Source organism: Lepidochelys olivacea (genome assembly GCF_965140295.1).
Source record: "Lepidochelys olivacea isolate rLepOli2 genome assembly, chromosome: 4".
Taxonomy (NCBI): domain Eukaryota; kingdom Metazoa; phylum Chordata; order Testudines; family Cheloniidae; genus Lepidochelys; species Lepidochelys olivacea.
In genome coordinates, this window is record NC_140414.1 from 86,511,748 (window position 1) to 86,538,849 (window position 27,102).

The 27,102-nt window shown below is 41.1% G+C and overlaps 1 protein-coding gene across 1 annotated transcript in view; it reads right to left on the reverse strand.

The window, feature by feature from the left end:
* ENPP6 (ectonucleotide pyrophosphatase/phosphodiesterase 6) overlaps window positions 1-25,805 on the reverse strand; it is a 58,387-nt gene extending 32,582 nt beyond the window's left edge. The window contains exons 1-2 of the mRNA XM_084626319.1: window positions 25,468-25,805; window positions 6,917-7,096 (exon numbers count right to left, since the gene is read on the reverse strand). Coding sequence (XP_084482445.1) covers window positions 6,917-7,096; window positions 25,468-25,705 — 418 coding nt within the window. The 5' untranslated portion in view covers window positions 25,706-25,805. The remainder of the gene's footprint in view (window positions 1-6,916; window positions 7,097-25,467) is intronic.
* Between the last annotated feature and the right edge of the window lie 1,297 nt (window positions 25,806-27,102).

Consider the following 27,102-nt stretch of genomic DNA (forward strand, 5'->3'; position numbering starts at 1 on the left):
ATTTTTGTTGCACCATTTTGCACAGCACTGACCTATTGTTTTAAAATACTAAACTTCTGGGATTGGGGCAGGAATGAGGACCCCTTTCACAATGATATAGATTCCGTTCTGCATCTTTCTTTATTTGACACAGAGACTTGAACCTCTGTCATTTCTAACTTGAATTTCTAAATATTTATTTAACAGTTGGGCTTTAAGTGTCATAACACAAAGTTCTGAAAACATTCCAGGCCTGCACAAAGGTCTGGAAAATATCTTATTTAAATGAAAAATGGTGTTTTTTGTTTTGTTTTTTCTCTTTTTCACATTTAAAATAGAGGCCTCTATACTTAAAGCAAACCTGGCTATATAGTTGAAAAATTGGGCAGCTACAGGGTTATTGGTTAAAGTCCACCTTATAACTCACTGAGAAAAGAAGAAAGAGAACTTTAATCCTTTTACTGCCGTGCTTCTGTTACAGCTAAAATGCAATAGCAATCCTCCGAACCCCATGGTCCACTGGAACATCAGTGCTTCAAAGTGAATTAGTGAGTACATAGGGCCATACATTTCACTTCAGATACAGTACAATTTGCTGTACATTACTTAGCAGCAAATCGTTTAAAGGATAACTGATATTTCACCCATGGATAAAGACTGTGAGAACGGAAACTGCTTCATAAATTATGTTTGCTCATCCCTGAAACAGGCCTCTTTGTGCAGTGATTAGGAAGGAGCAAATGTTCCATAAAACCAAATGCTTAGAACACTGATGTTTTAACACAGACAGCAATTATTGGTGGGGATACTTTTGCTTTTATGTTTCCACTCAGATAAACTCCGCCTGCATTTTAGCTTTGTTATGTTTTGCATCTCACAGATAAAGTGATAGATAATTATTCACAACAGAGGCCTTTCCTGCTTTCTATGTTCTTAATTACTAACTTTTTAGATTAGCTTCTCTTGAACACCGAACTTCATACATAACTTCAGCATCCTCCCTTTCATATTTCCATATGTTTTAGACCCCAGATTCATGTCTCAGAACCGTCTGATTCTTATGAGGAAAGTGTAGTCCCACTTGTTAGCTAGATGGCACTTGTTTTGTGTATGAATGTCTGTTTGGATTAATCTTTATTATTGATCAGAAGGCAAATTGTACCTCCCAGCACCAAGCACAATGAATCTGGCCTACCTCTCTGTGACTGTTAGAGCATCCCAAATTCTTCCTGATGAGAACCTGCAACAAATTTCCAAGTTGCCCCATATTATACGCAAACAAAAATCAAATGTTGGGAGGTCACACAATCCTGAGTGTAAAAACTGTATGGAACGTGCACCCTTAGTAGTTTTATACCATCACTTCTGGTTTGCCGCCTTTCTGTATCTGTCTGTCCCGACCCTTCTTTCTTCTTTCTGGATAATTCACCTTACGGAAAAATCTTGTAGAAATTAATAGAGAATTATACCTTTTTAATAGGGCTGTCTATTAATCTCAGTTAACTCATACAATTAACTCAACAAAGTTAATTGCAATTAAAAAAACTAATCATGCTGTTAAACAATAAAATACTAATTGAAATTTATTAAATAGTTTTGAATGTTTTTCTACATTTTCAAATATAATGATTTCATTTACAACACAGAACACAGTGTCCAGTGCTCACTTTATATTATTTTTTTATTACAAATATTTGCACTGTAAAAATGATAGACAAAAGAAATAGTATTTTTCAATTCCCCTCATACAAGTACAGTAGTGCAATCTCTTTATTGTGATAGCGTAATTTACAAATGTAGATTTTTTTCTGTTATTTAACTGCACTCAAAAGCAAAACAATGTCAAACTTTAGAGCCTACAAGTCCACTCAGTCCCACTTCTTGTTCAGCCAATCGCTAAGACAAACAAGTTTGTTTACATTTGTTGGGGACACTGGGCACTACACTAGGTAACTCGGGAGGGTGGAAGACCACGAGTGTCGAGGAAGCCCTCCTGCTCTAGGCCCGGATAAACCAAGGCCCCTTTGCTCCTTGAACCCTCTGTGATCCTGCATAACTCTGAGGAAGCTAGCACACAAACAGACAGGTTTGCACGCGGCTCGCCAGCTAAGGCCAGCTTCGGCCTGGAAAACCGATAGATAAGGCAGAAATGTTTAGCAAAAACCAGTAACAAATAGGACCATATAAGGCAAGGCTCGGGCAATGCTACTGAGGAAGAACACAACTGGCTGCTTCAGCTGATTGGCTACGGTATTGTACGGGGCAACAGGTAATTGGTTGCATAAGCTTGTGTAATGAAGTAGGCAAAGGTATAAAATGTATACTGGAATCTGCTGCACTGCTGCAGGATTTGAGACAGCTCAGTCTCCCTGTGCCGTATTTGGAGCTCCAAATAAATCTCTCTGCTTCTCCACCCCGTTGTGGTCATTGGCGCGATGCACACCGGGCAACGAACCCAGCTGTTGCTTGCCTCGGGCAGTCTGTGCCGGCAACACATTTACGGGAGATACTGCTGCCTCCTTCTTATTTACAATGTCACCTGAAAGTGAGAACAGGCGATCGCATGGCACTTTTGTAGCCAGCATTGTAAGGTATTTACCTGCCAGATATGCTAAATATTTGTATGCCCCTTCCATGCTTCAGCCACCGTTCAAGAGAACATGCTTCCATGCTGATGATGCTTGTTTAAAAAAAAATGTGTTAATTAAATTTGTGACTGAACTCCTGGAGGGAGAACTGTATGTCTCCTGTTCTGTTTTACCCTCCTTCTGCCATATATTTCATGTTATAGCAATCTTGGATGATGACCCAGCACATGTTCGTTTTAAGAACACTTTCACAGCAGATTTGACAAAATGAAAAGAAGGTACCAACGTGAGGTTTCTAAAAATAGCTATAGCACTCGACCCAAGGTTTAAGAATCTGAAGTGCCTTCCAAAATCTGAGAGGGACAAGGTTTGGAGCATGCTTTCAGAAGTCTTAAAAGAACAACACTCAGATGCGGAAACTATAGAACCTGAACCAACAAGAAAGAAAATCAACTTTCTGCTGGTGGCATCTGACTTAGATGATCAAGGGTGCAAGTAGGGTGGTACCCTCCAATACGCAGTACCGGCAAGAGATTTTTAGTGGGTATGGGGTACCAGAAAGACTTGGGGCTAGCCACCCCCTCTGGAAGGGGGGAGGGGTCTGCACTCTGCTCCTTAAAGGAGCAGAACACGGCTAGGGAGAACATTCATTCTTTATATGGCTTTATCAGCACAATACATATGCTAATAAGCTTAAACAAAGGCTTTGTTTAAGTTTGTTAGCATATGTATTGTGCTGTTACATTGGTCAGGAGTCCTCAAGTGGTGGGGACAAAAGGTTTTTAAACAGTGTTTTTGATTCTGTTTCTCCCCATTGGTCTGAATTATCCATGACATCCATACTGCATCACATCAAGTCCAAATCATTATTGGAATGTCTCTGCTTGCACTGACCAGACGATGTTTGGATTCTGTCAGCCCAGTTCTGATGGGAATCAGCTGTTGTCCCCAGTCTACACAGAATTCTTCTTTGCAGTCAAACTAGTCTAACATGCATTTTGTTAACTGGAAGTGGAGCAGCAAAAAAAGAAAACAAATGCCTCATTTTCCAGCTTTGTGTGTGAGAGAACTATAAGTGAAGATTATAATACCGGACACTGACAACCTTAAACCAGCCAGCTGCCTCAGGAATCTGCCAAGAACTTTGCTGAAAATATGTTCCTCATCTTAGCAGTGGAGCTAAGGCTTATCACACATCTGCCCACTTTTATTCAAATAAAGCTCCTTCTGATCTGACAGCTCAGGCATTGTCAGTTTCATCCAGAACAATTTACAAACTTGGAACCTAATCTTGTAAACCCTTAATCATTTGATCAATCCCATTGAAGACAATGGGACTGTCTGCATGACTATGGACCACTTTTGTGGGCTGGTAAAAGTTTCAAGAGTCTGTTCCTATAAAGGAAGTTGAATCCGCCATTGAAATACAATGGGTGCAATATTATAAAGTAGTTTAGGATACAGTTCTATTTAAATTTTGTCTTTTAATAATTCATAAGTATGCTGAAATGGCTCCTCATCCAACTCCCATATTCCATATAAACAGACTGAATACTACATATTTTGGGGGAAAGTGAATAGACAAGCATGTTGATGTTTATATATACAAAGGGGGGTATCAGAGGGGATGGGGAGAGTGTGGGGGCCCTGGGCTGGGGGTGGGGAGGGGAGGAGTCACATGGAGGGTCACATGGGGAGGTCATGTGCCCCGCCGTATGTCCCTCCCATGCGTGCAGTAGTGGCAAGAAATGATTTTTACTTGCACCACTGCAGATGATGAAAATGAACATGTGTTGGTCCACAGTGCTTTGGATCATTATTGAGCAGAAACTGTGCTAGGCATCATGTCCTCTGGAATGGTAGTTGAAGCATGAAGGGACATATGAATCTTTAGCGCAACTGGCACCTAAATATCTTGCGACGCCGGCTACAACAATGCCATGTGAACGCCTGTTCTCACTTTCAGGTGACCTTGTAAACAAGAAGCAGGCAGCATTATCTCCTGTCAATGTAACCAAACTTGTCTGTCTGAGCGATTGGCTGAAGTAGGACTGAGTGGACTTGTAGGCTCTAAAGTTTGACATTGTTTTATTTTTGAGTGCAGTTATTTTTTGTACATAATTCTACATTTGTAGTTTATCTTTCATGATAAAGAAGCACTACAGTACCTGTATTAGGTGAATTGAAAAATACTATTTCTTTTGTTTTTTACAGTGCAAATATTTGTAAAGAAAAATAATAATATAAAGTGAGCACTGTACACTTTGTATTCTATGTTGTAGTTGAAATCAATATATTAGAAAATGTAGAAAACATCCAAAAATCTTTAAAGAAATGGTATTGTTTAACAATGCAATTAATCATGATTAATTTTTTAATCGCACGATTAATCGTGATTAATTTTTAATTGCTTGGCAGCCCTAATTTTTAATGTTAACAGCTCCATAGAATTTAAAAGCGCATTCTATACCCTGCTAAGGAATTCTATAAAATGGTTCAAAAAATCTCATTCTTTATTATATTCTATTGTATTTGGAGTGAATTCTATAGAACCCTATTACTTTTCTATAGAATCCTATTAGCTGAAGGGTCACCTTGTCCCCTCCATTAAAGCAGATGTTTCCATTGGGACTATTCACATGCTTACAATTAAGCATCTGCTTAAGTGCTTTGCCATAATAACTCCAGCTAAGATGCCTGCTGTAAGGGCTATAGATAATGGAAATCTGGCAATCCTAATCTGAGAGTGAAATCCTGGCACTACTGAAGTCAATGACAAAACTCCCCATGATTTCAATAGGGACAGGATTTCACTCACAGTACCTAGCAGCAGGTGCCACAGGTAATACACATCAGTAGATGCACTAACAACTCTCCAGCAGGCAGCACGATCAATGGAAGAAAGTAGGTATATGCCAAAATCCATTAGTTTTCTGCTGGGCACACTATATATGTCCCCCATACTCATCTCTTCCTCAGAGAACTTTACTCAAAAACAACCACGCGCTCCCCATAGAGTGAAAGAGATGGTAGAGGTCTCCCTTAGGGAAAAGTCCTGTGGCATGCAATAGCAAACGATAGGATTTCTATAGGGCTTTTTAACCTTCCTATAGAATTTAAGAGAATTCTATCCATGCTATAAAATTCTATAGGAGGTTTCAAAAAATAAAAGCCTTTAAAAATTATTAAATTCTATAGGTTTTAGAGCAATTTCTATCGATGACTATTACATTTCTACAGAAGCTTATTGGTTTCATATCTGTTAAATTCCACAGTGCATTTCCATAAAAATAGGCTTTGGTTTTGGGTGCTCAGAAAGTAGGCACGCTGCTGGTAGCAAGTATTTGTGTAATTGGGCCCATGGAGCAGTGTTTCAATACAAAGTCTCCTGCTTTCTTCAGTAACATAGCAATGATTTGGCTAATTTCTCTGACTGTAAGCTTGTGGAACATAAACCATCTTGTGTTGCCATTTCTGTCTGTTCCTGTGAGCTGTTGTCCTTTCTCTTGAATGTTGTTATGCAGCATTGTGCTAGGAGGACGTGACTGGGCACATGTGTGGTGTAAGGGGATGAGATGAAGTGGCAGGGAGCCTGAACAATTGGGTCAGCTTCTTCTGCTGTGCCCACTGATCCTGGAGATTTCCAACTCTGTGATTCTGATATGTGACCCTCTAGTCAATTATATGTATATAAAAGTATGTTAATGCAATGCTTGGACTACAGTGTTAAAATGACAAAAAGTGAAGAAGTGAAAAGCTAAGAGCCTTGCATATGTGTATTTGTAACTTGTCCATGGTGCATATATGTAACATTTCCATCTGATAGAGATGATGTTTGCAGTGGTGTTGTAGCTGTGTAGGTCCCAGGATATGAGACACACAATGTGGGGGAGGTAATATCTTTTATTAGACCAACTTCCGTTGGGGGAAGAGACAAGCTTTTGAGCTTCACAGCGCTCTTCTTCAGGTCTGGAAAAGATAACCTGAGTGTCAATGCTGGGAGACCACGAAAAGTGCTTGTTCTTACTCTATACACCACATGTGTTTCTTAGCCAGACTGAGCATTTCCTATTAAAAGTAAAGGTTCAGTTATTGCCTGTCATTTTTGTAAGCTAAAGCTTTAATAAATAGTTATTTTAATATAATCTATAGCATGTGCATATTTCAATCAAAATTCTTAAAAAATTAAATAGAATTGCCATGTGTGAGTGTTAAAAAACATACTTGCAATTGTTGTTTCTATTTCATACCTGCAAGGTATTCGAGAATCATCCTACATAGCTGTCCATAATTTTTAAACATGCAACATTAGATGGTGGTTTTGAGGAACTGCATTTAAAGATACTAACCAGGCCAGTAATACATATTAACTTTCTTCTTTGCTTTCGTCATGGTGACCCACAAAGGCTCCGATCCATTCCACCAAAGAGGTAACAGGCTCTCTCTATTCACACCAATGTCAAAAGATGTATTTGTACTTGGGTCCCACATGTAATTTCCAGTCATCTGATGGACTTCACAGTGGCGACCTAAAAAGGAAAAGCGTGTGTTTAGCTTCCACTCTTATCACTTATCTGTCACTTTCTATTTCCAAAGTACTGGAAAAACAATAGCTAATGAATCCTCACAATGCCCTGGTGAATTAGGCAAGATAATAATTATTCTTCCCATTTTACAGATGGGTAAATCGAGGCAGAGAGGTTAAAACTCTTGAAAATGATGGCTTCTAATGCTAGGTGCCTCAGTTTTTGGGTCCCTAACATTTATACACATAGGGCCTGGGCTTTCAGAGATACTGTGCACCAGCAGCTCCCTTTGACCTTATTTGGAGCTATGGATATTCAACCTTTCTGAAAATCTAATCCTAGTGATCAGGGACACTGAGGCTTCTTTACATTGAGGGCCTTTTACATTTACCCATTTTAAGGCTCCCTTACACTGCCAGAACGGTGTAAAGGGGCCTAAGTATAAATGAGAATGAGGTTCTACAGTTGGGCACATAAAGTCGAGGCATCCACAATTAGAAGCCAGTTTAAAAATATCTGGCCCCACGACTTACCTAAGGCAACGTGGTCAGTCACCAGCGGAGCCAGGATTAAAACTCAAGAGCTTTCTTCCAGTTGGGATTGATTCCAATCCCAAACTCAGTCCTCTAAACCATGGTACCCCGCTCCTGGATCATCTCTGTCCTCATGTCTATAATGTACCCCCTGCACTACTTAGCCCAGACAAACCACTCACTGTGGCTTTAGCAAACATGGATGCCAGATTTTGACTAGTTTGAGTCCTTCTGAAGTTGAGACCTCTGCCAAGTCTGAGACCTTTTTAAAGACACACGCAGTCCAAATCCCCCAGAATGCAAGGTGAAGGCAGTGAAGCAGTTTGAGAACCGCAGATCATTAAAGTATTATTTAAAAAATAAAAATAAACAAAGGGCAGTTTGTGGAAAATTATATTTTCCCTGTGTTTGCTCTTGTGTGCAGCATCAGTGACATTCTCTCCAGTACGATATTTAAAGCATCATGGTTTGTTCAACTGTTTAGAATAAGGTCTACAGCTGGAAAAACAAAAAAGACAACCTCAGGCCTGGTCTACGCTGCGGGGGGAGAATCGATCTAAGATACTCAACTTCAGCTATGAGAATAGCATAGCTGAAGTCAACGTATCTTAGATCGACTTAGAATCACTTACTTCGCGTCCTCGCAGCACGGGATCGATGGCCACTGCTCCCCCGTCGACTCTGATTCCGCCTCTCACCCTGGTGGAGTTCCAGAGTCGACAGCAGAGCGATCGGGGATCAATTTATTGCGTCTACACTAGACACGATAAATCGATCTCCGATAGATTGATCACTACCCGCCAATCCAGCGGGTAGTGTAAATGTGGCCTCAGTGACAGTAAGAAGAAAGGCTTCAAGTTTGGTATTTATTCTCCAATACAGGGCTGCATTCTGCCACCCTTACTCAGCCTGAGTAGTGCCTTGCTATATAAACAGCTCTGATAAGCTCACTGGGACTACTCTGGTAGCAAGGTACTACTCAGCGTGCACAAAGATAGCAGAATCAGAACCATTATTATATATTCCATAAGAGTAAACAGTGCTTTACCAACATAGGGGAAGAATGGGTCCCTGCCTTGCCTCAAAAGCCCTTGCAATCTAATTGAGAGAGAGAGAGAGAGAGAGAGAGAGAAATAAATAATATGATACAGACCATAGGTGGTGGAACTAGGAGTGCTGGGGGAGCTGCTGCACCCTCTGCCTTGAAGTGGTTTCCATCATATTCAGGGTTTACAGTTTGGTTCAATGGCTTTTAGCACCCCCACTATACAAATTGCTCCAGCACCCTAATATAGACATACGAATAGGCACGGTGAGCCCTGAAAAGGGGAAAGAGTGGGAGCCACATTTTTACAGGGGTCTCAGTCCAGCTTTCTGTCTTCCTAGCCACAATCTTAGAGGTCATTTTGAAAAATTTGGCACCTGAAGACTAACTGGAAGAAGTGAGTTTTAAGAGAGAATTTGAGGGAGGTTGCTTGGTGTGTGATTGGCCGAAGCTGTTTTGATGTTAAGAATAGTTTTTTGGTTCCTGGGAGATTTTTCAATGTCCGTGTTTATCTACAGATAATGGCTGAGTTTACACTTCTCTTGTGTCTTGCAAAGTTACCCTTTGCAGCAATACTGAATGAGACTCTTAACACCTATTGACAGTAATATGTAATTTTTCCATTATTAATTATATTGACACCTCAGTTGATGCCAGCACTGATATTAAAAATCATGTTTACTGCATATATAATTCTCTGCTTAGACCTAAATTGTAGCCACATCAAGGTCAAAGGAGCATATGAAATACTGGTGTTAAATCTGTACAGAGCAATACAGTTACATAGGGCCCTTATGAATGTGGCTTACACTTCAGTGGAATGATGTCATGGAGCCTGCACTTCTGTTTGTCCTACACATCTCTCCTGTATTTGCTGGGTGTTTGTAATATTTGCACACGGAGGAGACTCACAGATATTAAAGTCAGAAGGGACCATTATGATCATCTAGTCTGACCTCCTGCACAATGCAGGCCACAGAATCTCACCCACCCACTCCTGCAATAAACCTTTCACCTATGTCTGAGCTATTGAAGTCCTCAAATCATGGTTTAAAGACTTCAAGGAGCAGAGAATCCTCCAGCAAGTGACCTGTGCCCCATGCTACAGAGGAAGGTGAAAACCCCCCAGCGCCTCTTCCAATCTGCCCTGGAGGAAAATTCCTTCCCGACAATGGGGCCCACGTCCTTATTACACATGCATATCCACCAGAAGCTTTGTGCACCTTTAAGACAAACTGCCTTGTACGAAGACTGCCAGTTACAGCCTCAGTTCCATGGAAGTCAGGAGATGAAGTTGGCTTTCAGTTGATTTCTAACATATAAGATGCAGTGAGATGTTCAGAACCCTTTAACACAGAAAATACATTCCTTGCACATGATTAACAAGACACATGTTTCGACAAAATCCCTCCCAATAGGGAAGTGTTGCTTGATGGATGGTGCAAAAGCAAAGCAAAAATAATGGGATCTAACAGTCACAGAGATGTTCAAATCAGCATCCCTTCACCTGAAGTCTTTATGACACAGTTTGACGAGCATCCACTGGAGAGCAGTTTACAGTGTTTTGCCAGACAAGCTCAGTATCGGTTTTGACAGAAGTTTGTTGTAAATTTAACATACAACAAAAGAAACTAGTTTAATCTATTTCTTGATGGGGTCTGTAATTTCCATGCATTACCAGAAGATAGCATCGTGTACTTTAAGAGTTAATCATGAGCTTGGCTTTTTTAAAAGGCAATGTTCAAGATTAAGTTGCTCTGAAAGTTCATGATTTACGCAGCTTAAAAAAACAACTGATGTACGTGTGAGACACTTTCATCATTAGCCTGTGAGTCAGAGAGATGGCGAGGACCAAGATAACAGGTTTTGATTATTGTGAGAACAAGTGTAGCAGTTTCAACTGAAATAACCTCAACATTATTTTTAAAATGAGATCTTTTGAGTGGAGGACTTCATTTTATTTGAGTATATATGGTCTTGAGAAGGGTTTTTTAATCACTTTCTCGGCTATACATTGATTGAATTAATGACACAAGCTATTTCTCCCCCAACCTGAACCCTGCACTTCTCCCCCACCCCTACCCCGCCCCAAGTGGAAAAGTAGCATGTGGTTTATTTTTAATTTTAAGAATTTTTTAATTTCAAAAAATTCCTCTTTTGAAGAAATACCTGCTGGAACTCCCAAACGGTTGCACACCCAGCGTGATACAGAATAGTTGCACTGCAGTGTCTTGTCTCTGGAAGAGTTATTCTGGGACTAGCAACACAGGCACAGCCATGGAATGGGCCTAGTCCGGTGAGCTGCTGCGTGAAGTGGCAATATTTCAATAGCATTTCAAAGTGTCGTAGCTGTGACATGAGGCACCCCTGGATGAATGCTTTGTTCCACATACATCCAGTAGTGTGCAACTGGTTAAATGATTTATGGCATCCTTCCATTCTATCCCCTTTTAATGCACCTTTTGCCCGACCTCTGACCTCTCCTGCTGTGCATAGAGCCAAAGTACTGTTGCCTTTCTTATGGCCTGAGTGGTCAGCCCATCTTTAGAGCTTGATGGGTTGTTTCCGTTAGGAACTGAAATTGATTATAGTCATTTCTTGGGTGTAATCCTGTTTATAAAGAATTTACACAAAGTCCTGTTTCTTAAATGTGGTAGGAACAGACAGGAGCTATTTTCTTTGCTCCTAATTCAAATTCAGCCCAAAAGAAGCTCTCTCTCTTGGCTTCCTCTCAGGGATCATCAGTGCTTCTATGGTGGTCTTCTGGCTGCTTTTCTGTTTTGAGCTTTCTCCTTCTGACACACACATAGACATGCAGCTGCAATCCAATCTGTTCCCAGTCTCTGCATTTGCCTTCAGTTCTAGCCACTGGCCTTAAGGCTCAGCTTCTACTTCAACCATACCATGCTGATCTGTGACTTGGGCAGTGGATTCTATTGTTTCAGCGATCACTAAACCAGGTGGCATTTAATTGCTCCATTTAGGCTGAATGAAAGGCAGCTAACATGCCCATCAGCTTCACTGAGGTCTGTGATTGCCCATAGGTCAAAGACACACTTACTGCTATCTACAAACACCCTTCATTATAACAGTAGAAACGGCCTTTGTATGGGGAAACTATGCATAGGGTTGGGGGAAGAAATCCATCCCCTTCCCTGGTCTGTCTTCAACTCCCTTGTGGGACAGTGCAGAGTCTGCATGAAGTCCATCCCTGGTGCATACCAACCTCACTCTTTGTAGTAGAATAGTGTGGCAATTCTGACTCCTGAAGTTTGTGCCGCTGGGTGCTCATCCCCCTAAGTAAATTTTGTGCTCGTGAATGGTGCCAGCCTGAAAGCTCTAGAGCGTTAACACTTCTGTTTATCCACAGAACAGTCATAATACCGACAGCAGCAGCACAAGCTTCCTGATATCATTCCACCTCTGTACTACCCTGCATAGGAGCAACCACTTCCGGGACTAGGAAGAGTAGTTCAGTCTCCAGGTCCCTTCAGGCCTGGCCTGCAATGGAAGCTTGTAGCCAGATTGTCTATTTGTGCCATTTGCAATCACTTTTTGTGTAATATAATCTCTTCACTGGGAACAGGACTGAGGCTACCAAAGAGACTTCATATAACAATGACCTTCAGCCTCCATGTATTTGGGTTGGATTTGAACCCATGACTTAGGGGTTTAAGGTTCAATATACTATTGCTGTCAGTTTATCCACCTGTCTAGTAGGTAGAATAATACTGTCCTAACGGTTGCTGTGAGGTTTAATTAATTGTTTGTTAAAGAGAGAACAGAGAATTATTCAGATCAGTGTGAAGCTCATATTGCTGTAGATTCAATTTATTTTCTTTTAATTGCAAGCTCAACAAGGCCATGGGACATCAGTTTTCATTCTCAAGGCTCCCATCACATTTTGCAAAGGAACTTTGTATTCTGAAAAATCTGCAGAATGAGCTGGACTCTGCAGAGTTTCCACATATAATCATAGGACTGGAAGGGACCTCGAGAGGTCATCTAATCCAGTCCCCTGCACTCATGACAGGACTAAGTATTGTCTAGCCCATCCCCGACAGGTGTTTGTCTAACCTGCTCTTAAAAGTCTCCTGTGATGGCGATTCCACAACCTCACTAGGCAAGTTTTTCCTAATGTCCAACCTAAACCCCCTTTGCTGCAATTTAAAAACATGCAGATGTTCATGCTCTTACAATAACAAACTATTACAATACACCCATAATGGGTGATCGTGGGGGAGCTAAAGTTTCAAACTTGCAATAGATTTTATTATAAGGAGTAAGCACAAAAGATCATTTAAAATATTTTTCAGATTCATAGATTTTAAGGCCCAAAGTGACCCTTAGATCAGCTAGTGTTCCCTCCTGCTTAAAACAAGCCTTAAGTAGAGCCCTGCAGATCTCCAGATATCCGCTTTATATCTGCAGACCATGATTGTGGATCGCTGCTCAGATGTGGATACAAATTTTCTATCTGTGCAGGGCTCTAGCCATAAGATTTCACCTGTTGCCCTGAATAGAGTTCAATAACTTGTTTGACTAATGTACTTTTTCCAAAAGGCATCCAGTCGTGAGCTAAAGACATCAAGAGATGGAGAATACTTCATCTCCCTTGGTAGTTTGTGCCAGTGGTTAACCACCATTAGCACTGTAAAAATGTATGCCTTATTTCTAATTTGATTTTTGTGTGGCTTTAACTTCCAGCCATTGATTCTTGTTATGTCTTTCTCACTAGATTAAAGAGCCATTTAGCTCCTGGTACTTTCTCCCTGTGAAGGTAAACGGTAATCAAGTCCCCTCTTATATTTAATTTTGAAAAGCTAAACAGATTAAGCTCTTTAAGTCTTCTACGGTAAGGCATTTTCTCAAGCCAAAGAAAATAAATTGTTGTGATCTTTTTAACAACTGGTACCTGGCAAAATTACATCACATGCTTTTAGATGGCTACCAAAACAAAATGCTATATTCTTACTATCACTGTTGTTGCATCCTTATATAATTAAACATTAACTGGACAATCTCAAGAGGAGCAACAGGGCAAAAGGCAGATGCCATATACAAATGTCAGTAAGATAAAGTGACTGTAATGGCAGTAAAAAAACATCCCTTTGCCAAGTAACAGAAAAAACAGAGGAGATAATTCCTAAGAATATAGTGGCTACCATACACTTTGAGAAGGTTGTCAGCAAAAGCATTTGCATGTTTACATGCTACAGCTAATTTAGGATGCTACATTTATTTTCTGTATTCAGCTCTCCTCCAAGCACCTTTCCCCCACTGGCTCTAGGCACTTTTGCCAACAGCAAAATATACTGACCCCAAGGATGAAATTTAAAAAAATATGCAATCAACTGCCCCAAACAGCACCCACTCCAAAATCACTACCCTTGCTCATTCAACAGCCACCTGGATTAATGGGTAATACCCAAGATCAATACATAGTTCAAGTTGTTCCAATAATGAGGCTACTGACGCAAGACCTGATCTGGCTCCCATTAAAATCTATTTCATTGACTTCAATGTGTGTTGGGTCAGGTCATTACTAAGTAGCACTTCCCATAGAAAACATGGGCTTCCAGTTTGTTTCTGGGTGGAGTTTAAGATGTTGGCTTTGACCTGTAAAGCCCTCAATTACCTCATTAAAATGCCTCTCTCCTGTATGATGCCACTGTCATTGCAGTTGTAGGAGAGACATGAACTAACAGCCTCCTATTTCTTTTTGGGGGCTTTGACTGTGTAAGTCACTGCCCCCACTTGTCTAACAAAGTGCTGATTAGTATATGTTTAGGATATGCTTCAAGCCTAATGTAATTTCTCAGGATTCTCTTGAGGGGTGTAATATGGTTAGATGGGGGAGGGAAGGCCATGAGTCTGAGTTTCACCTCTTGTGATGGTCCTCGCTCAGTGGTTTGTTAGTAAGGTGGCATTACCTAATGGTCAGGGCTTAGGCCCATGACTTGCAGGGGGGTTGTTGGTAAGGGCTCTGGGCCCTCTGAAGGCTGTCAGTGCTCTGAAAGCCAGGGGATGCATAAGGCTGCCCTCCCTGAGCCACCTTCTATTACACCCGGTGATTGTCTCAAAATCGCTGTCTGGGTTAAGATGGTGTGAAGGATGTCCAAGCACGCACAAGGCAGCCTCTGGCAGCTGTGTGTAGTGCGGTACCTCTCTTGGGCAGCAACTGTCTCCTCCTGTGGTATGGCCCAACCTCCTAGGCCACATCAGTCCTAGGGCTTTCCCCTGCTGGGGTAGCCCAAACAAAATAAAGAGGATTAACAAAGACTGGAGTTTGTATGAGAGAAGGGAATGCTTCCATCTCAGGCTGTCTCTGTAGGAGGTCCTCCCTTCCCTCAGAGGGGGACCTATGTGCAGTTGTCTTTGGGAGAGATTCTGCCTTTCCCTCAGCTCTTCTCCATTGGAGCTGATGGAGCTGATCCTCTCTTCCCTGGTCTGCCCCCAAATGAGCTGCTCCCCTTCCTTTTAACTCCTCCAGTTGGTGCACTTCCTACAGGTGTGGAAGAGTGGGGCTGGCTGAGTCCAGAGCAGTTCCTTAATCTCTGGTTGACCAGTGTGGAATTTGTATACCCATCACACTTCTATTTGATGATAAAAGTACCATTTCTCCATCTGAAAGGAATGATACATTTCTCTCCAAGCCCAGATGAAACTTAGAGCTGGTCTACACTTAGAAAATTAGATCGACCCACCTATGTTGCTCAGGGTTGTGAAAAATTGCCCCCCGTCCCTGCCGAGTGATGTGCTTAACTGACCTAAGTCCCCATGTAGACAGCATGAAATTCTTGCTTCAACCTAGATAGTGCCTTTTGGAGAGGTGGATTTATTACAGTGCTGGGAGAACGATGCTGCAGCTGTACCACTGTAGAGTTTTAAGTGTAAACAGACCCAAACTGTTTTTGCCAGAGGTGATAATAGATACCTGTTTGCAGTATTGTAGCCATGTCAGTCCCAGGATATTAGAGGGATAAGGTGGTGAGGTAATATCTTTTATTGGACCAACTTCTGTTGGTGAACAGGACAAGCTTTTGAGCTTATACAGAGCTCTTCTTCAGGTCAGATACCTGAGCAGCAATGGATCTATGAACACTCCCAAATTGCTAACCTAAGAGACAAATCAGAGTTGCACCCTGTCATTAGGGGATGCTGATATAATCTCTGCCATCTCTTTCTGTTGCGTTTCCCAAACTACCAGTATTTCCTTGGTCTTGTTTAGACTGAGTCTCAGCCAGCTGGTCCGCATCCAATCTCCAGTTTCAGTCAGGCACTGGGTAAGCCACCCCATTGCATCAGGCAGGTCAGATGAAATGGAGCCAGAGCTGGGTATAGTAATCAATGTATTGAAGACACCATAGTATATCGATGCAGTGTCCTAATCAGACACACAGGTGATACAGAAATATAAAAAAGAAGAAACCTAGGGTTCCTCATATGAGAAGGCAGAAAAGCAGTTGCCCAAAGCTAGCCTCTGGATTTCTCTCAAACAAAGGAACGAGTCACTCAAGCAATCCTTTGTGGCTTTCTTTTAGATTTGCATAAAGGTTTCCCTGCAGCTGGGGTGAAGTCGGTACAGTATATGCTTTCTTCTGAGTCCCTTACCATGCAGATAGAATAAAAGGAAACACCAGGGAATAATACAGTCACAGTGTAATGGAGGGCATAGATCCCATCCTGTGCGAGGTAGGGAAAGAGTTAAAGCTCTCTGTCTGAACAGCTGCTAACCCTTAATGCAGGGTTTTCCAGGGAGCTAAGCCAGGAGGGACATGTGGTGGGGTTCAACCTAAGGAAGTTTCTAAATTCCAAAGTGGACTATCAGAGGAATGTGCTTTGGAGAGTATGGCAGTCTGATCTAGACCTCTTTAAGACCCAGAGGCGAAATCCTGGCCCTATTGAAGTAATTGGCAAAACTCCTGTCTTCAGTGGTCACAGGATTTCACTCCAGACCTTCCCCATATGAAGGAGAGAACAGGCTAAAGTAAGTCTCGTTTTTTAGAAAGGGTTTGCACTTTGGCTGCACATGGCTGATTTTTTATTTAGAAAACTGGGCTGATATAAGTTCTGTCACCGCTATTTACTTGCTTGTTTTGTTTTGTGCTTTGGTCTCTCTGACCTGCAAAAGTTAAGCCTAATCCAACAGGTCTGTCATTTCTACAGCAACAAAAGATAAATGTCGTCTGTTTAGCAATAGGAGTGGGTAGAGTGGTTCAGATGAAGCTTAGGCTGGTGCTTATTCCTCAGTCTGAAATTAACTTGATTTTTTTACAATTTCATTATAAAAAGTTCAGTAAAATGTATGTATAAAAGAAGCCCTGCATGTACCTCTGCACTTTCTAGTTTCCTGTGGTATTTCTGCTTTCTGACATAGCTGACTCTGAGACCCACTGGAATTTCTTTATTGTTACTTATCACTTGTATTATAATAGTGCCTAGAGTCCCGTCCCCCCAAGTAAAACTGGGGGTGATTGTGCTAGGCATTGTACACATGCATAGTGAGACATATCTCCTGTCTTATTGCAGTCTAAATAGGCAAAACTAACAAAGGTTGGGAGGGGAAACAAAGACACAGAGAACAGGAGTACTTGTGGCACCTTAGAGACTAACCAATTTATTTGAGCATGAGCTTTCATGGGCTACAGCCCACTTCATCAGATGCATAGAATGGAACATATAGTAAGAAGATATATATACATACAGAGATCATGAAAAGGTAGAAGTTGCCAGACCAACTCTAAGAAGCTAATTAATTAAGATGAGCTATTATCAGCAGGAGAAAAAAACCTTTTATAGTGATAATCCAGATGGCCCATTTCAGACAGTTGACAAGCAGGTGTGAGGATACTTAACATGCAGAAATAGATACCATTAACTTGGGCTTGAATAGAGACTGGGATTGGCTGGGTCATTACACAAATTGAATCTATTTCCCCATGCTAAGTATCCTCACACCTGCTTGTCAACTCTCTGAAATGGGCCATCTTGATTATCACTACAAAAGGTTTTTTTCTCCTGCTGATAATAGCTCATCTTAATTAATTAGCCTCTTAGAGTTGGTCTGGCAATTTCCACCTTTTCATGTTCTCTGTATGTATATATATCTCTTACTGTATGTTCCATTCTATGCATCCGATGAAGTGGGCTGTAGCCCACAAAAGCTTATGCTCAAATAAATTGGTTAGTCTCTAAGGTGCCACAAGTACTCCTGTTCTTTTTGCAGATACAGACTAACACGGCTGCTACTCTGAAAGACAGAGAGAATCCACTTGCCAAGTTCACACACCAAGCTGGGAATCAAAAGCAGTTCTTGTGACTCCCAGTCCAATATCCTAACCACTAGAGTACACTGCCTCTCCAGTTCTTGCTAGAGAACCTTTTCTCTCACTGTTTCTAGGTCCTGGAGGACTTGGTCAGTAGCACTGGAATTCCTAGATATTTAGGAAACAAACCTAAAAACTTGAGATGGACCCAGAATTGGGCCTTGCCATCCCCAATTGATGGGAAGTTCAGATCTGGATACAAATGGTGCTGGTCTGATTTTGACATGCATTCCCAATGGGCAAGTGCAAATCAGGGATTTGCTTAAGTGCATCTAACAGTGCATGTGCAAAGTGAGCAGACATTTGTGTTGCCTACAATGTTATAAAAATGAGCACTGGGCCTCAGGTCTCTCTAACAGAACAAACCAATCTGAAATACTGAATCTGAAAACAAACTCACCTCTCCCAGCCTGGGGATGTTTGGGTTCAGAGCTCGATTACACAAGCCAATCCCTATGCTGCACCCTTTGGAGGTTTGCCTAGAACCAGTTGGACTAGCAAGTACCTATTTTTATAAACTGTGCTTGACATATCTCCCAATATCCCATGATCTTCGCCAGAGAAGGGAAATATTCAGTCTGGCATCACTACTTCATTCAAAATGACAGAATAAAGGGAATAATGCCGGGTAATCTGACATCATCATATTATTATTTATTACTACTACTATATTCTTTCATTTGCATAGCACCAACAGAGTGCTAGGATCTTCACAGTCAGGTGTACAAACATGATTACAGTTTCACCCAATCAAAAAGTAAAAAAAGAAAATTGATTCAATTGTACTATGTAAATGGGTTTAGGAAAATTCTACAGCTCTTTGCTCCAACCTCTCTCCTCAGTGGAGATCAGTGTGAATCACGTTGGGCACTGTCATGCTCCTATTGCCATTGATTAGAGAAGTGAGGGTGTAGGCCTGTAAAATCAGAGCCATCATATTCGCTGGTCTAAAGCAATTCTCATGGTGTTGCTGCTTTATACAACGTCAATCTTATTGGGCTGGAGGCATGTCAAAGTGAATGGTGTCTCCTGAAGGCCCCATGTTCTGCCTGTCAGTTACAGCACCTGCTGCTCTACTTTATCACCAGATGCCATTGGGCCTGCATCTTGCTGAAGTCCAGAAGGACCTCAAAGGTGATGCTCGTGTTAATTCTTTCATTACTTGTCTGAAACTACTGAAAACATTCAGTAGGGTGCCAAAGGAAGCACAAAGAGAGAGCTGCTATGGATGATGTGTCCTGCCATCTGTGGGGCCCCAGGCAAAAATGACACCTGCAAGATGTGAACAGACAATGTGTGGCCCCAGAAGAGCTTATTAATGAAGATTTTACAATACTGTTATGATCCTCCAAAATCAAGCTGAGCTACAGGAGAGATTTCACTGGCCTAGGATATACATAAATGTGCAGTACTGGTGGAAATCTTATGTCAAATGGATGAGAAAGAAAGCTCAGTAACATGCTTTTGATTTCTAAGGAGGATCCATTTGACCATGTAGCAGGGGATGTCATGAACCCTTACACTAGTATAGTAATGATTATAGTGCCTCTTGGTCTAAGGTCTATATTTTAAGAGGATCTAATGGATGCCTCTACTAAATGGTGTGTAGACCATTGAACTGATGACTAGAAAGTATATGAACTTTTTACAGTCTTCCAGTGGTGAATGGTTACTATACCTTTAGCTCTGGATATATAAATACCTAGAGATATTGGTGTCCAGCTACTGCTAGTGCTACTATTTGTTGGTAACAGGCACAGTCTTAGAAGTACCATAAATAGACAGATGTGCAATACACGGTTTTAGTTACCGGATGAGCAAAAAGCTCTATGCTTCAATTTGTGGCATATGAACTTATCTCTAGAGTTGTACAAACATTTTCTGTTTTCCATTCTGGGGACATTTTTTCAGTAAAAACAAACCCAAAGGTTCACAACGTTTTTGAGATCCAAAGGGAAATATTTGGCACTCAGAACCATACCCTGTCTCAGATTGGTGGATGTACCCCATGAGGCGTGTACTTTATAGAATGCCTGGGTCAACAAAATTAAGACCTCCCAAGACTTGGGAAGCCTCTCTAACTCCCATGGATAGCATTCCACCACCTCCTCAGGCCTTGCCTTGATAATGTTGTAAGGCTATGGGTATGCTGACACTACAATCAGGAAGAATGAGTGACGCTGGTTTAGACACACTTGAGCAGTGTAGTCTCAGCAGCATGGGAAGCGCCACAAGTTAGCTGCTTGCATATGTACCTAAGGTTCTGGGCAGGGTTGTATTTGGGCCGGGGGAGGGGTAGCTTGTGCCACTGCCTTACTGCCACTAGGTCAAAACTAGCTGACTGTGGTGTAATCATACCCATAGATTCTCCGGTGGGGTAACCAGCCCATATGTAGTGGTGCTGCAAAGCCAGCTACAGTACGTGATTCACAGTATGCCATTTGAAATTTAACAGTACATCACTCAAGAAGGGGGGACACTGTCAACTTTAAAATCATACGTCATAAACAAACATGTTAATGCTGTTGCTAATAATGCCTTTGATTGTCAAAAGAGAAGGAAAAAACTTTAACATTCAAACTATTTGTCACTATGCTCTTTTTTCACTTTTGCCATGGCTCTCAGCGTGTACAAAGTAAATTAGTGCAGTGCGTTTCATTTTGGTTTATAATTGATTTCACTCAGCTTCTAAGTGCTCCAGTGTTTGTGTTTCAGGCACTGCATGGGTAATGTTTATATGTTTAAAAACATGTTTTCTTTAACATTTCATTTGAGTTTTAAAATATGAAACATTCTCTTGGTCTTGTCTCTTACAGAAGCTTACTTTGGAACTAAATTTAGTCTCTTCTTTGACTAAGTTGTAACCCAGATAATTTTAGTTATGTAGCAAAAACCAGGCACATGCTTCATCATATGAGAAATATGATAGTCAGTATCCTGCAAGCATTCATTATTCTCCATTAACATGAGGTTGTTAATAATGCTGTTAGTAGGGCATTGAACCATGCAAGTATGAGCTTGAGTTAATACTTGCCTCTTCATCAGACTTTGTGCTAACTACTTCCCCCAGCATCTAGGAATTGGGTTGGTTAACCCAGTAAGCAGATGCTCATATCACAAAAAGCACCATTACATTTGGCAGAAATTGCCAACTTTCTTGTCCTTAGAGGGGTCTGGTGATTGAGCGACAATGCTACCCTTGGAAATGAGCACTCCAGCTCGGAGTAAGATGGTATAAGGAAACGTGTGCTACAGCTGCTAGGCCTGGACCTGGATAAATATTAGAATTCCCAATGGCCTCTATATGCCACTTTCCCATAGCCCTACCATTCATTTCCATGTTTTAAATAAATCCATGTACTCTACTTGCAAAGATCTATCCTTCTCAGCTGTACTTCTACACCTGCAATTGTAATGCTTTGAGATCCTTGGATGACACGTGACATTGAAATGTAATTACAATGGGACTCTGACAAGATTTTTGCTTTGCAAATTATACTGTAGCTTCGAGCCAGGGTGTGAGAACTCTGGTAATGTAAAAGAACTAATATTCCTGTTTCATCATCTAAATTCCTTTATAAATTCTATGGAACCTCAAGAGCACATGTGAGATTTCTGTATGTAGGATCTTTGAAGTAGCACATGTTTCAAGCTGTTGTTGCCTGACCCTTTTAATAGTTAATAATCATTGTATTGATGGCTAGTTGATCAAAAGGTCATAAGGTTCTTGTCCCAAATCAGGCTACACAGAATTAAAACCAACATCTTGTTGGAAGCCTCAGGGTGGATGGCAAGGAGGCTCACACTGAGGGCAAAGTAAAGCCTTAGAGATTGTTATTAAAATGAGTAAAGCCAGAAGAGCTTCAAGCCCCATGAAAAAAGATAAGAATAGTACAGTACTGGGGATATCTGTGGTATCATTCTTTGCATAAGTTCTTAGATTTTCATACTCCCACCCTTCCTTGAGTACCTAGTGGTGAGAGACAAAGGACCAGCCCTGTCTCTGGCATGGCATGGCAATGATTCCGATGTTGGGGGTGTGAGTTTTGTGCTGTTTAAAGTTTAGACACATGTTAAAGGGGACCTTGCTGACTTTGTAACTATTGAGGAGTATGAAGAATATGTTGCAAACACAATTACTGCTGCATTGTAATTTGTAGAAGTGGGAAAGGTCCCAGACCTAATCAAAGATGAACAATTGTTAAATTGGTACTGTATTGTCCAAAATGTTTCCAAAGGCATGCGAAGGAGCGATCCACGGGTTTGGACTTGTGCCAACACTTATCATTAGGAGCAATGTGACAGATGGGATCTGTGACACCACACATGTTTTGCTAAAGATTATGCAGTAGCATGGTTGTCATAAATATAAAGGGAAAGTTAACCACCTCCTGGCCAGAGGAAAAAACGCTTTCACCTGTAAAGGGTTAAGAAGCTAAAGATAACCTCGCTGGCACCTGACCAAAATGACCAATGAGGAGACAAGATACTTTCAAAGCTGGAGGGGGGGAAGGGGAAAACAAAGGGTTCTCTCTGTCTGTGTGTTGCTTTTGCCGGGACCAGAGCAGGAATGCAGGTCAGAGCTCCTGTAAAGGGCTAATAAGCAATCTAGTTAGATATGCGTTAGATTCTGTTTTGTTTAAATGGCTGATAAAATAAGTTGTGCTGAATGGAATGTATATTCCTGTTTTTGTGTCTTTCTGTAACTTAAGGTTTTGCCTAGAGGGATTCTCTATGTTTTGAATCTGATTACCCTGTAAGGTATTTACCATCCTGATTTTACAGAGGTGATTCTTTTACTTTTTCTTCAATTAAAATTCTTCTTTTAAGAGCCTGATTGCTTTTTCCTTGTTCTTAAGATCTAAGGGTTTCGGTCTGTGTTCACCTATGCAAGTTGGTGAGGATTTTTATCAAGCCTTCCCCAGGAAAGAGGGGGTAGGGCTTGGGAGGATTTTGGGGGGAAAGACGTTTCCAAGCGGGCTCTTTCCCTGTTATATATTTGTTAGACGTTTGGTGGTGGCAGTGATAAAGTACAAGGGCAAAAGGTAAAATAGTTTGTACCTTGGGGAAGTTTTAACCTAAGCTGGTAAAAATAAGCTTAGGGGGTTTCTCATGCAGGTTCCCACATCTGTACCCTAGAGTTCAGAGTGGAGAAGGAACCTTGATGGTCCTTGTATGTCTCATTCACAGTCTTCTGGCATGAGTCCAAACACTCACTCCCCCCTTAGATTTTGGGGAACTAAGGATATCTTGCTCAATGCAGGAGCTGGAATTTAACAGTAAAAGGTCACCGCAAGGAACATGGAAGTGATCACCACAAGATCTGTTTGAGCAAGGGGTGACAGGTGTACTTAGTGCCCCAAAATCTAAGGGGTGACTGTCACACTATTTATCTGCCAAAGGTCACAGGCCTACTATACTTACGCTAATTTATACTAATTTGCTTAAACTAATGTCTTACAGGATATGGGCCTGTAGGTTTCTTGTGTTACAGCTGGATATAATGCAGGCTAAGCCAGCCCGATGGGCTTCAGGGCTACACTCTCAAAGAGATGAACAGATTGTGGATTTCACTCCACCTGTATATAAAACCAAACGGGATTCTTTGGGAGATGAGGGCAAAATCTGAAACTGAGGCCCCCAACCCTTCAAAAAACAAATTACCTCTAAGGGGAGGTCCAGGAATCTGTTATGATGGAGGGGTGGCTGGGCCAAATTTGAGTAGTGGTGTGACCCTGTGCACCAGTCGCAACACCACTTGGTTTAGGGCCCTCTTGAACAGACATCGGGGCAAACTGCCCCTTCTGTCCCCACTAGGAGGCTCTGCCTATATAAACCTAATGGTTGTGATGGTCAAGCTTGACGGTGAGGGAAAGCAATCACTTCTGCTGCACTTTTTGTGCTTGGGCCAATTTCGGGCAAAGTCTTTTTACAAATATGAAGTGCTGACGTGATTTGTTTATATAGCAAGAAAGTGATCCATGGTGCAGTTGCACTTTTATTCTTTACAAGGGCGTTTACTTTGCAAAACAGCGTTTTTCATGGGCTTGCCCTGGGCGGTGATGAAAAGATGTGCATTTTCTAAGAAATGAACATTGAAAAGGGGCATTTTCTTCCAAGCTGGGGAAGGAAGGGTTAAGTAATTTTGAAACAAACCAGGCAAAACTGATGTCAGCTTTTTGATTTATAGTGGCATCTATTTATTTCTAAACAAGCAGTACATGAACTGCTAGGCATTGTATTGTTCTATGGACAGACAAAGCCACTGCCTGGCTAGAGAAGAACTGACTTTTTTCTAGTTAATCTGAAGGTCTTGTTTATTGAATAATTGGGGAGACATTCAACTTTGAGAAAGTCTATTCCCTGCTTACAGTAATTCTTCATTTCTGATTGTTTAGCTGACGTTTATTCTCTAAAGTAACTTTCCTAATGTACTTAGCTATTCTGCTACTGCATAGCTGTCTAGCATCATGCTGAGTTACAAAGAAACTAATTTTAAAATATACTATGAAAACAGATCAAATGGGCATTTGTAATATCTTGATCACATTGCCTGCTTTGTAAGAACCCTTTCTTGGCATTCAGAAAATGGCAAGATGTAATGGGAATAAGCAAAAGCAAGAATCTTTACACTCTTTCATTTCTAATTGGATGCTTCATAGTCTTTTGCAAATACGGGGTCTTAGGGGAGAGTTAAAACAGAATTCAATAAATCCCCATAATCTAATGGCCAAAGCAGGATGTCAGTTTTATTTAAAGACCAGTTTAATGCAGAACTGTCTAGAGCAGCTCTGCTTTCTGAAAACAAGACATACTTTGGTCATCCTCACTTTATATTAGTCCTTGTTAAATGCATAAATTGAGTCTCCAGACATACTTTGTATGTTTACATTCCAAATGTTTCCCATCCATTTCTACTTTCTAACTCAGAAAGAAAAAGACACTTAGTTATACAGTATTCAAGCATTATAGATATTCCAGACAACCATGAAAAATGGCATATTACTCAGATCTGAGGAATTTTGTGTGTACTGTATCTCAGAGAAAATGAAATGCAACAGGAGAAGCAACTAGAGATCACCTATGCCTACAGGTTAGGTATACAGCAATTACAATAATTTTCAAGAAACTTTATTATGAAAACTACACAGCTGGTGAGCTAGTGAAAAAGCAAACTTGTGAAAACAAATCCTAACTTCTTAGCAAGATTATATTTACACAGCATGTGTCCAACTTTAGTTTAGATTGGAGAGACTTGATAGATTTATTTGTCTTGCTGTCTTCATTGAAATTCAGAGTCAGTACTGTAATACTTTTTAGACCTCACTAAGGATAACAGTACAGCTGAAACCCTAACCTAGAGTATATTCATCCCTCTGTGTAGCAAAATCCAATGACCTTAACTTAATCTAAGAAGCTAGCTGACAGCTCTTAAGAGCATCACAACACATAAAAGAAAGTACTCACCAGTCATCAGCGTGTAATAATTTGGATACGAAAGGCTGGGAAAGTCTGGGGTCATGTAATCCACTTTCACTCCCCTGTCCACAATCTCTTTAAAGCCAGGCAGGGACTCCAGTTCATTGTCATTGATGTAATCATAACGAAAGCCATCGATCAGAAACACTAAAAGCTTTCGACGGGCAAAGGATGAGCTTGCCATAGTGAGAACGAGGAGGAAAGAGAGGGTCATGTGCTTTGCCATGTTGATAGAACTCTCACCAGAGCACTGTCAGGGCTGCCTGTCCCTTTGCAATGACGCTGGGTGAGGTGTCTGAAGCTGCTTTCAGGGGCTGGACCTTACACTGCTCTCCTCACTTGGCTGGTTTAACTTGCAGGGTTTAAAGGTACAGCACCATTTATTAAAACTGCTAGGCTTGCAAGGTTACAGGTTAAGTGCTAAAGTATGATTAACTTTGCTTCTAAGTGTCTAGTGTGTGTGGAAGAGAGAGCTTATTCCACTTGGGTTCAAAAAATGTACTTAGCAACGGAAAAACACGCTGTACGAGGAATTGGAGACGAAGAGGAAATTCTAGGGATCAGTCAGCGTGTGCTTGTTAACATTACCTTTTGGCCTAACAAAAGAAAACAGTAGGAATAATGTAGCATTTGGTTTCCAGTTTCTACGTGTCTATTTCAGTGTAAAACTCCATGTTCCACTTGGTTAGCTGTGTCTGTAAAAACCACTGGAATAATACAAACAACTTAAAAAAAAAGTAACCAAGTTTTTAAGTAGAAGAACTCTAATGGAGGTTAACAACCTCTTTTTGAGTGTTTTAAAAGGATCTCCAGGGACATAAAGGTGTACTTTATTTTCTTGCTATGGCTTTTGGTAGAAGAGTGGCCTAAGATTATCATAAAACCCCCCATCTCATTATTTATTTGTATTAGCATAGAATCTAGGTGCCCCAGTCGTGGACCAGGACCCCATAGCGCTAGGTGCTGTCCAAGCAGAAAAAAATGACAATCCCTGCTCCAAGGGGTTTACGGTCTAAGTACCCACTCGTGCTGTGGTATTGTCAAATTAGACAATATATTATTAATACAGCCCTTTTGTAAACGAGTGACTTTTCTGTGTTCTATAACATTGTAAAATATCGATTAGGAATTGAGTGATTCACAAATTCACACATGAAAAAACCAGATTAAAATTTTACCCATGAACAAGCCAGCTTCCTCCTTGCCTGAAAATCTATAATCTTCCACAAGAGGATCGATCTCCTTTGAACCCCTCCTGCTACGTCTCTCCCAATTCTCACCTTTTGTGCAGGGGCACCTATCTCTAGCAGTCTCCTGGTTTACCTAGTGCATACCTGCCTGACCAGAGATCCACACCCATTTCTGTGGCATATGAGTGCAGAACAAATTTAAATACAGCAAAGAGTCAGATTGTGGAACTTCATTATCCTGTATTCTCTACCTTTTCTCCTTTTAACCTCATGAGTGTGTGCTTAGGTGTAACTTGTTTTGTTCACCAGCTATGTGTAGTTATTGGGGGGAGCAGAGAGGAACTAGCAGAGAGCGGTGTATCCTACCTATAGTTGTGTTAGCCCAGAGTTCAAAGGCTTAGGCATGGTCTACACTACAAAGTTAGTTTGACGC